Source organism: Glycine max, chromosome 13 (assembly GCF_000004515.6).
Source record: "Glycine max cultivar Williams 82 chromosome 13, Glycine_max_v4.0, whole genome shotgun sequence".
Lineage (NCBI taxonomy): Eukaryota > Viridiplantae > Streptophyta > Magnoliopsida > Fabales > Fabaceae > Glycine > Glycine max.
Window position 1 is genome coordinate 12,736,568 of NC_038249.2, and position 14,061 is coordinate 12,750,628.

The 14,061-nt window shown below is 31.5% G+C and overlaps 1 protein-coding gene across 43 annotated transcripts; it reads right to left on the reverse strand.

The window, feature by feature from the left end:
- Positions 1-233: 233 nt before the first annotated feature.
- On the reverse strand, positions 234-11,316 carry LOC112998761 (ABC transporter G family member 1). 43 transcript variants are annotated; one of them, XM_041008649.1, is made up of 14 exons: positions 10,934-11,315; positions 8,910-8,989; positions 8,332-8,802; positions 8,131-8,217; positions 7,873-8,004; positions 7,604-7,798; positions 7,398-7,484; positions 5,906-6,220; positions 5,673-5,803; positions 4,150-4,233; positions 3,953-4,022; positions 3,816-3,865; positions 3,024-3,135; positions 234-2,041 (listed from the first exon to the last, which is right to left on the reverse strand). In XM_041008649.1, the coding sequence occupies exons 1-10, from the start codon at positions 11,271-11,273 to the stop codon at positions 4,221-4,223; spliced, it is 1,851 nt and encodes a 616-aa protein (XP_040864583.1). In that variant the 5' UTR covers positions 11,274-11,315; the 3' UTR covers positions 234-2,041; positions 3,024-3,135; positions 3,816-3,865; positions 3,953-4,022; positions 4,150-4,220. The 43 variants fall into 43 exon arrangements, with proteins under 43 accessions (XP_040864583.1, XP_040864576.1, XP_040864572.1 ...); XM_041008642.1 differs by adding exons at positions 4,348-4,380; positions 4,489-4,525; positions 5,278-5,381 and having other exon boundaries at positions 3,024-4,233; XM_041008638.1 differs by adding exons at positions 4,489-4,525; positions 4,968-5,032; positions 5,117-5,381 and having other exon boundaries at positions 3,024-4,380.
- Positions 11,317-14,061: the final 2,745 nt, after the last annotated feature.

A 14,061-nucleotide genomic window follows, 5' to 3' on the forward strand; every position in this document is an offset into this window, starting at 1 on the left:
AAAATGAAAAAAATTAGTCAATTTGACTTTTTTTTTCAAAGACTACGGTCATTTTAAGATGAAAAGAGCAAACAAAGGATCTTCTAAATTATGTTTTATAATCAGGATTAGAGAGTATTCTAAATTATTTAGTACGATGTTTTATTTTTTCAGATAACAAAAACTTATCAATATATTGATCATAATCTAAATATATAACAATTTATACAATTAATGTCACTGCACCGGTGAAATAAAAAATGTTTACCTAATAGTTTATTACAATTAAAACTTCATGATCAGAAGCTGAGAAAGCAAGGACACTGCAACGGCTATTGATGTTTTCACCTTGACAAATGTGAAGCTGATAGTTTCCCCGCTTCTTAAATCCACTCTTCAATTAATGCACACCTATCCAACTACACTCACTACATTTTAAAAGGAAAATTATATAACTTCTCAAATCTCAATGTAAAGGAGTGGCATTGGGGTTTTCCAGGACCTGTATTGTTCTCTTGGGAGAGGCTGACATGCACGATAGTGATACAACAACGGGTTTCATCTTCTCTTTAATCTTGATGATAACCAAAAACAAAACTCGATACACAACAATCATCCCTACACTACTAGAAAAATTGGATTTTAAGTCGGTTCTTATGGCCATGTCACGACGGTTTTCAACCGTCGTTAATGCCAACGTCGTAAAATGTATAAGCTATTTTACGACGGTTATGGGAACCGTCTTAGTATGTGCTAAATATTACAACGTTTCTTCCATAACCGTCTTAAAGTCTACAGATAAATTTGCGATATGAAGACGGTTACCATGACCGTCTTAATAGGTGCCAATTTAAGACGGTTTTTATGACCGTCTTAGATAGCATGTCAAGATTGCATACTAAGACGTTTTATGGGAAACGTCTTTGTATGTTATGCAAATTTACGACAGTTATGGAAAGCGTCTTTGTAGGTCTATATTATGTTGTCATTTTATGACGTTTTCGGAAACCGTCTTTGTATGTCTAAGTTTTTTTTTTTATTTTCTTCGTTTTATTGATGCATTTTTTTTACATTGATCTCTGGTACCTATAAATTAAATCAGACCATGCAAATTAAATAATAACATCAAATGAAATCTGAACAATAGCATCAAATGACATGCATCCTACATATATAAGTCCATGCAAATTGAATATCCTTTTTTGAATTAATGATCCTCTAATGTATGCAACATACAAAGTTGTAGCCATAATTGTTCTAATTCTTTGATGAAACCAGGAAAAATGCACTTGTACATAATACAAATCAAATTTAGCAGTACAATAGAAAAGAAAACTTATAGTTAAATAACAATTTGTCATTTCACTCACACAAGGTATATATACAAATATGTAGTTATGATCTAATAGCTACATTCAATGATTTTATTACCTTTGTCCACATCTATATATACTTGATTCCCATTTTCTCAAGTCATGCTTTTGTTGAGGATGCAGTAAGCTCTTTATTGACCCCAGATCTAGGACAATCTATTTATCCCCAACAGATTCATGCAGTGGCGCATCCACACTTAAATGAGGGGCTGCACATGCACCCCTCACTTTCAATCCAATATTTTGTCCCTCCTAATTTTTCATATTTGAACCCCTGCCCTTAATTTTCCCCTCTTTTCATGATAATACTTGTTAATTTTTATTCTTTAAATAGATTGTCCTAGATCTGCCACTGGATCCATGTCCAAGGTTTGAAACTTGAATTAAGAAAACAACAACAGGATAATGCAATTTGATATATGCATATTGAATGGAGGAAAGAAAACAAACAGTCTTGGATGAAGCACACTTACTCAATCAACCCGGTAGACCCATTGGCATATGAATAGAATAGACTATCAATTCGTTTTGATTCCTTCGAGCTTGCCTTACTTGAAGCTGAAAAATTATGCTTGTACGATTGCTGGGTTCAAATGTTCACCAAGTAAAGAAATTAACCTTGTATGTGCCATAACGTTGAAGGGCAAACAAGCCTATCAATATGATGTAGGCACCTGAAACTTCTATATCTGTCAAGTTTTACAAGTGCGATTAGTGAGTCATGTTCCATATAGAAGAGTGATATCAAAATTCTATATGCAAAGAAAAAGCATAACTAGATAAACAGTAAGCAAACATAAATCAAGTCAATTCACATATTGTTCTCCAATTAAAATTGGAGTTTAATTTAATCTACATATGCCTTACTAAAAATCCAACAGCATCAACCAACTTAAATTTGTATATTTAACCAAAAAAGCATTGACTTTGCAAGGCCTGAATATGACAATTATATGCCTTACTTATACTACTTAACTTTTATTTGTATTAGTAATTAATAATAATAATATATAATGAATCTAAACTTCTTCAAGTCACTCTATTTTTTTAATATCTATTTAATTTATTTTTATGTATAAATGAAGAAATAACAAAATGTTTAAAAAAATTAAAAAAAATGAACAACTAACATTTTAACTACCCTAATCTAGATTTTAAATATAATTAGTATCTTAATCCTAGAAGATATTTTTTTATATAGTTAAAATTGCTATAAGATAAATATTTTGAATGTATATATAAGTGTGGATTATAAAAGATTGATAGTTTCTTCTATTTAATAGGATTAATATAAATAAAATTAAATGGTTTACGAATTAAATAAAAATTAAATAATTTTCAAATCATTTTTACAGTGACTTGAAAGAGTTTGGATTCATTTTATATCAATATTATTAACATATATAAGTTAAGGAGCATTGATAAAGTACATAGAAAATAAATTAAATTATTTAAATATTATGAGCTTAACGTAAAATATTAATATGAGCCAAATTAGATTGGCACGTAATTGTTGTATCATGAATGCATGAATAGAAAGTGGATGCTTAGATTAATTTATTTCGGAGAAATAAACAATTTTTTAAGAGCTTCCCAAGAGAGCTATAAAAATTTATTATTGCTGAAAAATAAGCAGGAAGAAGAAAAATGTTGGTAATCATAAAAATATACCATTTCAAGAAGCTGTCGTTCTTGTTCTTCTTTAGACTGAGTCTACCAGCATCATTTTGAAAAGATTGCATTTAACTTGACAATAGTCATGGTAATCCAGAGTTCACCAAACCTCCAATTGAAGGCAAAATGAAATTCAACAAAAAAACATATATGACAAATCAAAACAAGAGTTTTAACATCAAGTCAAATAAATTAAATCATGATTATGCAGTAAATTGAATATTATATCTTGGTGCTTTCATGGCTTGCAACACAGAAGGATGTTTCTCTTTGTTTTTTCAATTCATTCTTTTAATCCCTCTAGTCACTTTCTCTTCCTTATTTCTACCAACTACCATGGCCAATGGATTCTCAATTGAAGAGGCAACTGTCTATGATCTCCAACTTCCTTATTTCTGCTATATACATATCATATATATGTGCTATTATAAAGTAAATTTCAAACACAAATTAATTTTTCTCTTCTCGGATATTGTGGTATGCAATAAGAATTAGAAGGTAAACAAGATAACTCAAAGAAATCTAGAAATGAATCTCAAACATGCAAAAAATTGTCAGTCAACAAAGCATCAAGTGAAGGAGTCAACGACAATTCTAAGGTTGGATCAAAAGAAATCAAAATGAAAAAAATGATCGAAATCATCAACATTACTGGCCTCCTTCGATCAAACGACAGCCTGGAGAATGAACAAGTTAATTTTCAATACCCAAAACATATATATCTTATTACAGAGAAACTGAATTTGTATTGAAGTTTAAGAAATAAATAAAAGCTAGTAATATATATACCTCTGGGGCTCTATAATCAAGCACACCACATGCAGAGTGAAGCAGCCCATCTTGCAAATATTGATTTGTTAACAATAACAGATAATTAATTACCAGCTAAATAATTTATTTATTTATTTGGCTATTTCTGTTTATACCTCCTCAGAGAACACATTTGGCCTCTGCCCTTGAAGAAAAAACGAGACTGAATTATCCAAAAGATAGTCACTAGTAGTGTGGAAAATCCAAAGAGACCAAGTTAATTTCATGATTAGACATTTTAATTTGATAATTCAACTACTTATAATATATGTGCCACTAGAACATGGAAATTGTTTTCTTCTTCAATTCTCACCTCTGGTCTAACCAAGAGGGTGTCTAGATCTGATGCCAAGTCATAAAAAATGGGATTCACGGAAGCAAGCTTCATTGACAAGAACTGCATAAAATTAGAGGCATAGCTAGCTCGTTAGTATACATATTATACATAGCTAATGATGAATAATTAAGGTGAAGTAACTAGGAAAATATAAAGACTATATTGAAGGTACACCTTCGTCCTTTCACTTATCTTCTCTCTTCTCACCTAAAAAGTTAAATGGTCACTGATTTGTATTCCTTCAGCCTTGGCTTGAACTTGAAGCTAATTTCCTAAACTAAAATTTTAAAAAGGAAGCTAATGTCATATCCTCACAGTGGTAATTTGTTATAAGGAAGCTAATGTCATATCCCTGCCAACAGAAGCAACAAGCTGACATCAATGATCACTAACAAGTTACCAAAAAAAAAATGGAAGTATATAAATTAATGCTAAACCTGAACAAGCTTTCTCCTCAGTACTTGGAAAGCCTCGACTCTCATTGACAAAAATCTTAGAAATTTTTTGGTCAATATGTTTTCAAGCTCATTGACTCACTCATGGTCAATATGTTTTCAAGTTTATCCCAAAAATACATGGTAATTAAATTGTTTTTAAATTGGATAAAGAACTAATAACTGACTTGCTTTAGATAGATATTTTTTCCAGAAAAATTAGGACCAGTGATGATATTAATTCTCCCTAATGTTGTAAAGAATAACGGAACAGGGATTAATAACAATATAATGTTATCAAAATGGATTTCAATGATATAAGTTAGCTAATGTCAGTTATGTATGTCTACATCTATTTACCATCATGAAGAATCTTAGTGTCATTAGGAATAAATGTGTCTATAGTCATTTCCTGCAAAACATGCCTACAAACAAAACCAGTTTTTATCATTAACCATGTCAATGATTCTCCATTTCCAAGAGGTTCTTATAAAGTAAATGGTTTGAACCTTCCATTTTTTATATCAAGCAAATTTTCTTCAGTCAACAAAGGCCTGACATAATTGTTCTGCCGTGCCAATGCCATTAACAAAAAGCTGAAATAAAATTATCAATGATAAAAAAATGTTTGAGCAAGCACCAGTTATTATAATGACAAAATTTATCTTACTTGTCCAGTTCAACTGCAAAAGTTGCCACCTTTATCAAATGGGTTTGGAACAACAATATATGTGAAAACAAGTCTCTGGTGAGTGGTGATCGCCCTCTCCATATCTTGAATAAAAGAATTCATAAATAAGTAAGATTTGCACCAGAGACCAAGTGTTATAATTTTGAAGGCAAACTCAATATTATCTATTTGAGTTTAGGAACATCACATAGCTTTTATACCACATAAGCTGTGTCAAGGAATTTCATAATTTTAAGAAAACTACCCCAAATTAATATAATGAATAAACAAAAAATAATTTAATCCTGAAGAAAGAAGAGCTTAAGAAGGATGCATAACAAAATTAGGCCACAACCACATGAAAAGCATGCCAAAATCTTATATTATCATTTTACCTGGTCCCAAATTGAACAAAACCAAATCCCTTGCCAGGCTGAATTTTGACAGAAACAATTTCCCCAAATTGCAGAGAGTTTTGCTTCAGCTCCTCCTCTGACACATTAAGATCCAAATTACCAACAAAAATCTGCAATAAAAAGCAAGTAATAAGAGTAGCATAGCACAAGCAATGAAAATCACAAAAAAATTAGGTTAGGTCCATCTTCTATAGTTAATATAACAAACTTACGGTAGTATTATTGACATCATAGTCCGGTGGTTGAACTTGAACAACAGGCGAAGTATAGGCCGGAACCGGATACACAGGTTTGGGCACAGGCGCGGCGGGTGCACCATAAGCACCGGTGGTTTTCTTGGGCGTAGCAGCACTAATACGCATGGGCCTGGTGGAGCAATAAACGCCGTTCATTTCAGTCATGGCGCGGTTCCGTTCATTTTCATCAGAAAACTTAACGAAGCCGTAACCCTTGGAGCGGGCGGTGTTGGGGTCGGTGACAACTTTGGCGTCGCGAACGGAAGGAGAGATGGAAAGGCAATATAAGTTCTGAAAAGCATGAAATAAAATAATTATAAACGAGACGAAGACGTTTTTTTAAAAAAGAACAAAGGCGGTTTCTTTAAAACCGCCTTCGTAACATTTGTAACAAAGGCGGTTTTTATAAGAACCGTCGTTAAGCTTTATAAAAGATTGATATTAATTTCCAAAATGCCACCGTAAGCTTTATTAAATCGGTTTTTTATAACCGACTTAGATTCAACGATGTTGAATCACACTTTTTTAGTAGTGCTATCAAGATTGCAAGATCAACCCACTTTGAGTAACTCGTGTCAACTTGCCATGTATTTCTTAAAACCTCTTCACCACTTATGTAACCTCCTCCAACTTCATTGGAAGCAAATCTTAGTCCTTCATACTCGTTCTTGAACATTCCTTGGTTGGCATACGTATGAAAGGCAACATAGTGTAATGGGTATTTCCAAACTGGCTTAGGAATATGATTTGGCAATTTAAAGAACCCACAGAGTAAAAGCATGATTCCTTGAATTCCAGAACCAGTTATGATGCCCATTAGATAGTTGGGAACAACGCTCGCAACTATCATCATAAGGCTCTCCACTAACATGAGACTAGAAAATAAAACACAAATGAAATACAGAAAGTGTTCGCATCCCTTCTGAAGACCGGGAAGGTAATAAGATATAGCCCCGGGAATGAATGTAACCAATAACAAGTATGGGATAGATGACAAAGTGTTCCCAATGACAAATGCAGTCACACCATAATGCCCATTTTGTCTTTCTCGTTGATATACCTGGAACCAATTAAGTAATGCATGGTAGATTTTTTTAGATAACTTATATACTAATTATTAACAAAATTGGAACGAAAAAATATAAGTTTAATTATACATCTGATCCTAAAATTACATAATATTTTTATGCTTTAGTCTCTATGCCTAAATAATAATAATTTTAGTCTCTGTACATACATATAATTATACTTTTTAATCCATTATAAGGACTAAAATAAAGATTAAAAAGTGCAGATATAAAAAATATTAAAATGAGTTAATTAAAAAGTATATAATTAAGAACAAAAACAAGTAGTTTTAGTGTGTAAGGAGTAAAACATCAAGATTGTACATGTACTAGTAACTAAATCAGTAATTAAACAAAATAGATAGTATTTTGATGGACAATTAATGTTATGAATTAAGCACCTTCATGACTTCCACAAAGGAAGGGAATCCACCAATGGTCATGAAAGTAATGAATCCATTTATGAATGCAACAAGTGAACCTCGATCCTGAAATAATCAAAAGCAACTTCACGATTAAAGGACAGTAGCAAAATTCAAAGCCAGTGCGATTTTATTTATTGTACGAGTCATATCAGATCATACTCTTCCTACTCTGCCTCTCTTACCTTAATTGAGTCATAACTTGTGCCCAAATCATAGAAAACAGTGGCTAAAGTTATGGCCAATGCAATATATATGACAAGGCGTAACCAATAATAGCCTAGATCACGATACATGTTAATGAACGATCTTTTGGTAAGAACTAAACATTGATTTAGGAAGCCTGCATTCCCTCTCTTCATATCCAATGAACTGGTGTCCTGAAACCAAATAATGTTAATATTAACTTAGGTATTTGCAATTTGAGAATCTAATAGTAAGCCGTGAAGGTTACCTTCTTAGATAGTACAGCTACTTCATTCTGAACTTCTTGGTTCCTTTCAGATGATTTGTATGAGTTCAAAAGGATGTGGATTACTTCTTCTGTAGGCATGCTTTTAGTTCCTGCTAAACCCACTTCAATATCCTGATGAAATGAAAAGGCATTTTAATCAGATTTTTGTTGACTACAATTATGTACAAATATCTTGCATTGAAGAAGTATTGAATCGTGAAAAAAGCACCAATTAATGCCATGGAAACGTAAAATTACCTGATCAAAATCCTTGTTTATGGTTTTCAGTAAATGATCAGATGGATTCATGAGAGGAGGACAAGGAAAACCATTTGAAGCGAAAAACTACATTGAAACAAAAGCATAATATAAGTAATTGGATACTATACCTAGAAAAGAAAGTAAAACTATGTAAATTGTATAATGGACAATATGTAAAATTGACTAGTTCTTGATTACCTCTGTTGCAGCAGAAGCAGGTCCAAAGTAAACTGTTTTACCCAAAGACAAAAGACAAAGGCTATTGAAGAGTTGAAAAACTTCACTACTAGGCTGGTGGATTGATACAATAACAGTCCTCTGAATGTGATCATTCTGAGCCAAGGTAGCAATTCTTCTCATGACATAATAGGAAGCTGCACTATCAAGTCCACTAGTTGGTTCATCAAGAAACAGAAGTTTTGGGCGTGTTAGGATTTCGATGCAGATGCTAACTCTTCTCTCCTGACCCCCACTGATTCCTTTACAACCCCACCCTCCAATTCTTGTGTTAATGGCGTCTTGAAGACCCATTTCTCTGATTGTGAAATCTGCTCTCTCTTTCTTCTCTTCTTTGGACATGGTGTCTGGTAATTGGAGTTGAGCTGAATAGTGCACAGCTTCTCTAACTGTTAAGGTGGTGAGTAATGTATCATCTTGTGTGACATATGCCTGTGGTCACAGCATGGATTCAAAGAATTTGGTTAATTGATTATTTGGCTACTTAAACTAATTAGCAATCCAATTTGTTTATGCTGATGAATTGATTTTGAACGTACTGAGGTTCCATAAGACAGTGCTTGTTTGTGACCATTGATCAGAATCTCCCCGGTTTGCCTTGTGTTTGAACCTAATCTCCCTGCAATATGAATTGATGTATAAGATTTTAATTTGTTCAAAACCTCTAATTGACCAGATGATGGCTGGACCTATTAAAGACAACTATATTACTATTAGAAAAATCGACTAGCTAGTATATTTTTCTCTCCTAATACTTGTTTAATTTTGTATGTATTTTGCAAATTAATGATGAGGAAATAAAAGTTTACCATGCATCTTTTTTCAATTCCATGAGTTGACACTAGGGGTAGGAATAGACCAGGTCGGTTTACAGGGGTCTACGATCTGGCCTACATAAAGTCTAGCTTGAGCTGACCTATTTAATTAAAAGGTTAAACTCGGACTTTTTTAAAAGCCTATTAAATTAAATAGACCAGACTTTTTTAAAGCTTATTAAAAAAATTTATAAGTCTGATAGACCGGCATATATATATATATATATATATATATATATATATATATATTATTTTTTGGGTACCAATATATAATATTATTTTTTTGATACAATTAATTTTTTTTGAAACTATCATACTTTGATTACATGCTTTTGATTATACATTAGTGCTTCATAACTTCTATTCCTATAAGCAAGGACTTTAATTACAATTTAAGTGTAAGTCATGTGCCCTTTTATATTCCTCATTATTTTGATTCACTTTTTTTTTTTTAACTTTCCTATTGCGTTCTTACTCCATAAAATATTAAATATTTATTATGAAGAAGACTTTTAAAAAGACTATCAGGTCAGGTCAGGTCAGACTTTTAAAAAGGCAAATAAAAATCTTTGATAGGTTATAGGTCAGGCTCAGACCTCAAAGATTCATTATATGTTAGACTCAGGTTTTTCAAAGCCTAATCTACCCAGACCTATTCCCCTAGTTGATAGGTATTCATATTTTTATTTTTAGTCATTTTTTAAGATATATCCATTTCCAAGATATGAACAAGAGATGAAACTTTCATGGACTTTTTTTTCGACAATATAAATGATTGATAGTATTTCCTTAATTAAATTCATTTTCACTGCTAAAATTCTAAGAAAGATACATTTAACTGTTTTCTTCTTCGGAGAGTAATGGAGGGCCAAAGACCCTTGATTTTTTTTAATACAAATTTCCTTTTATAGCTCATATATAAATTATTTTCCTCCACACAAATATTAGTTGGAATAGGAATCTATGTACGTTTCTAGTATATTATTATTTTAGTCGTTAGTTATGTATTTTCAAATTTAACTTTTACTAAGTGAATGTCTTACTTAATATATAAAAAGTAACTTTCAATGTAAGAAAATAATAAAATTAAAAGAAGTTTTAATAAATTTATAATTTATTGTGCATATAATATTAAATGGTTTTTTCATCAATAGTTAAAACTCTTTACTTTTTAATTTAAAGTGAATAATACACATTAAAAGAGACAAACATCGTATCTTTACAAGTATAATTGTGAGTTTATTCTTAAGCTAGGTGGTAATAAGTGAATCTCTCTATTTTATATTTAATAATTAAGAAAATCATTATAAAATTTTTAAAAAAATAGTGAGAGTAGTAATTAGTCAAAATATTGGCATTGTATTTCTTTCCTTTTTTGGTAAAAAAACTCTAGGAAAGAGATTTTTTTCATATATTTTTAGTTAAATTATTTTTTTATTTATTTTAGATAGAATTATTTTTTGAAAATGCATACTGAAAACAAAAATGTTTTAAACTGAAAAATAAAATTTACACACTGACAAATTGAAAGTTAGTTTCAAATTTAATTTCTTTAAATAAATTGGTGAGGTCGTATCTCATTAATTAATAAATAGTAAAATATTTAGGCTACTCTATAAAAAGAAAAAAAACTAAAATTTAATAATAAAGTTGAATAAAAAAATTGTTTGAAGCTTATAAGGGAACCACTATCATGCAGGAGATTATTCAGAACTCAGAAGCTTCAGAACTTGTGATGATGTATATACCTGCTAAAGTATCAAGTAGAGTTGATTTGCCACAGCCAGAGGGACCCATTATTGCCAAGAGTTGCCCTGGCTTAGCATAACCAGTTAGCCCTTGAAGAATTGATTTGCTGCCATTCTTTCTATTGGAAGCTGTCACCCACACATCCTTCCATGTCATGCAGATCATACCAATCTCGTCTTTCTGAGTCACACTCACACTTCCATTCATCTTTCTTGGACCTCTAAAAGCTTCCATTTCTAGGGTAGTGGCTTCAATGTCTATGCCACTTTGCTGGGGTTTGGTTTCATAAGCACATGTAGCAGCAGATGAAACAGATTCATCGTGAATATTGCAAGCCATTAGTACTACGTAATAGTAATTGGAGCTAGGGCTTGTGAGTGAATGGACAATTTGTAACAGATGAAGCCAAGCCACATATATAGATTTATTTTGCAGAAATTTAACACGTGTTTCATATTTTAATACGTGTTGTAACCAAAAAAAAAGAATATATTAATTATTTTAATACGTGTTTCGTGTATATATAGATTATATTGTAAGAATTTAATACATACGGTTGCAGATTAGGTACAGAGTAACAAGTGAGGTAGGGAAAGAGAGGGTGAGTTTTGGACCACAAATCATGTTATTGCATTTAAATGGTTGCTGTACGGTGGAGCCTTTGAGGTGTCATGTGTTGCACCGAACATGGTCTTGTTTGTTTCTCCGGATTAATCGATGTTGCTTTACTTCTCAGTTTGGCGAAAAGTAATGTGCCATAAATGAATCAGTGAATTCAATCCATCATCTTATGTAATAAATTCTAACACGATAAGATTATTTTTCTAATTTTCATAGATAAGCACATGAATTAGAGGATATATAATGGCCACGAAGAACTCGGGTCTATTCTAAAAAATCAAATCAAATCACGTTAGCTGTTTCAAACGGTGTTAGAATAAAAGTAACGCAGACACTTACTAAAAATACATAAAATACCAACAATATTAAGGATATTCTTTTTCTCTATGTATGATTTGCTATTAATTAGGAAATATTAATAGCTCACTCACTATTGGGCGTGACACCCACGTAGGACAGGGAGTGGGAGTACTTCCCGCATCCCGTCTCCTAACCTTATCTTTCTCTCCGTCCCCATCCTCACTTCCCGTGGTGAGGTATTTTTTTGCCTCGTCCGTGTTCTCCAGCTTCTCGCGGAGATCTGCGAGGATCCCATTATATATTAAAAAATGTTAAAAATTACAAAAAAATATAATTTTTTTTTTGTTTTATCTCAATTTTTCAACAATGATAAATTTAAGGTTTAATTTTAAGTTTAAAACATGACTAAAAATACCAAAATAAATCAATAATAATAGTAATAAAATCACACAAGCATAAAAACATCTAAGAAATATCCAAGTACACATTAATGTTACAGTATTATACAATAAAAAGTGAAAAAGGAACGAAAGTGAAGAAGGAACGAAGGTGAAGTAGTGAAGAAGGAACAAAGGTGAAGAAGGAAGTCAAAGAACGAAGTCTGAATGTTTGATGCGACGTTTTAGGGTTTGGGTAATGTTTGTGTCTTTGTGACTTATGAGATATTACTTATATATATGATAATTTTATTTTGTATTTTTTTTATTAGTAAAATATTATATTAATCCTTATATTTATGTTATATATATTATAAGTTATGAGGGTATATAAGTAAAATTCTATATATGCGAGAATACGAGAATCTGCAGGGCGGAGAGCATAGTCTTCGTTCCCGTCCCCGAATTAGTTACGGGGATTTTTCATTCCCATCCCCGCAGAAAAATTTTCCCGACCGCAGGGCCCCAAATGGGGCATTCCCCGCAGGAATCCCAAGTTGCAGGAGAATTGCCTTATCTACTCACTATGCATTCTTGATTTGACATGAGTCGCATAAAATTCATCTAATAATTAATGAAAAATTTAGTTGAGGGTATAATTTTTTTAAAGATAATGTTAGTAAAAAAAATACTTGAAGTATATTCAAATGCAAAAACATTCAAAAAAAGAAAGTGATTTCAACATATCAAGTGTATGTGATTTCGTTTTAACGAGTAGACTAAGTCAAAACGTAAACCTTGAAGTGATGACAAAGGATGGTTACATTATGTCAAAGAGGTTTGGAGTATTACTACGAGAAAAACGTTGGGTACGCTCATTATAATTATTGTTACAATTAATTGCTCAATGTTTTTTTTTTTTTTTTTTAAGTGAGCACAACTCACTGTACTTCAAAATTATCGAGGAATCATTGACGGCTTTTTGAAATAGACAGTAATATAGGAGGTTAAGTCCATTTTAATCTGCTGGTAAAAATTTCATCCTTTCCACTATTTAAACTACGAAATTTTGATTTCATGTTACTAAAATAAATTAAAAACTGAAATACTCATAAAAAGAAGAAGAGATTCTTATAATTTTCTCGACAAAATCTGAATTTTCGGTGTAATTCACAGTGAGTTTTTTTAGTAATTTGACGGTCGATAATATTAGAGCATAGACCTCCCGATAATGTGTGGGTAGAAATAGATAAATTTTATATCTTTAGTAGTTAGTAACGTATTTATGTCTCTTACTGTATTGGTTGGTAGCATTGTTGGTGCCTCATAATTTGTCTTGATAGCAATGTGTTGGAAGCCTATCAGGGTTTATTCTTTCTTTTCTCTGTGCCTTTTTTGTACTGTTTAAACCTAGGCAATTGGCACTACTGGTGCTTATGGTTTTGTCTCTATCAATATATTTTTGCTTATAATAAATAGCTAGTGCTCGTGCATTTGCATGATATTTGAAAAACACAAAATGAGAAAAAGATAGTAAAATAGATAATGAAGTTTTAAAAAATGCAATGGGGCAAAAATTGTCCAATTAGACAAGTTTTACTAACTTATTCACACATTAAAAAAAATTAAAAAAAATGTTTTTCGTAGATGGAATAGATTACTATAATTTATTGATGAAAAAACTCATTAATTAGAATTCCTTATAGATTACTGATGGAAAAACCGTTTATGGCTCCAACCAATAAAAAGTTAGTTAAAATTTTGTAATTGATGTTTATTAATAAAAATCAACATTCAGTGTAATACATGGACAAAGACAAGAACTTGAA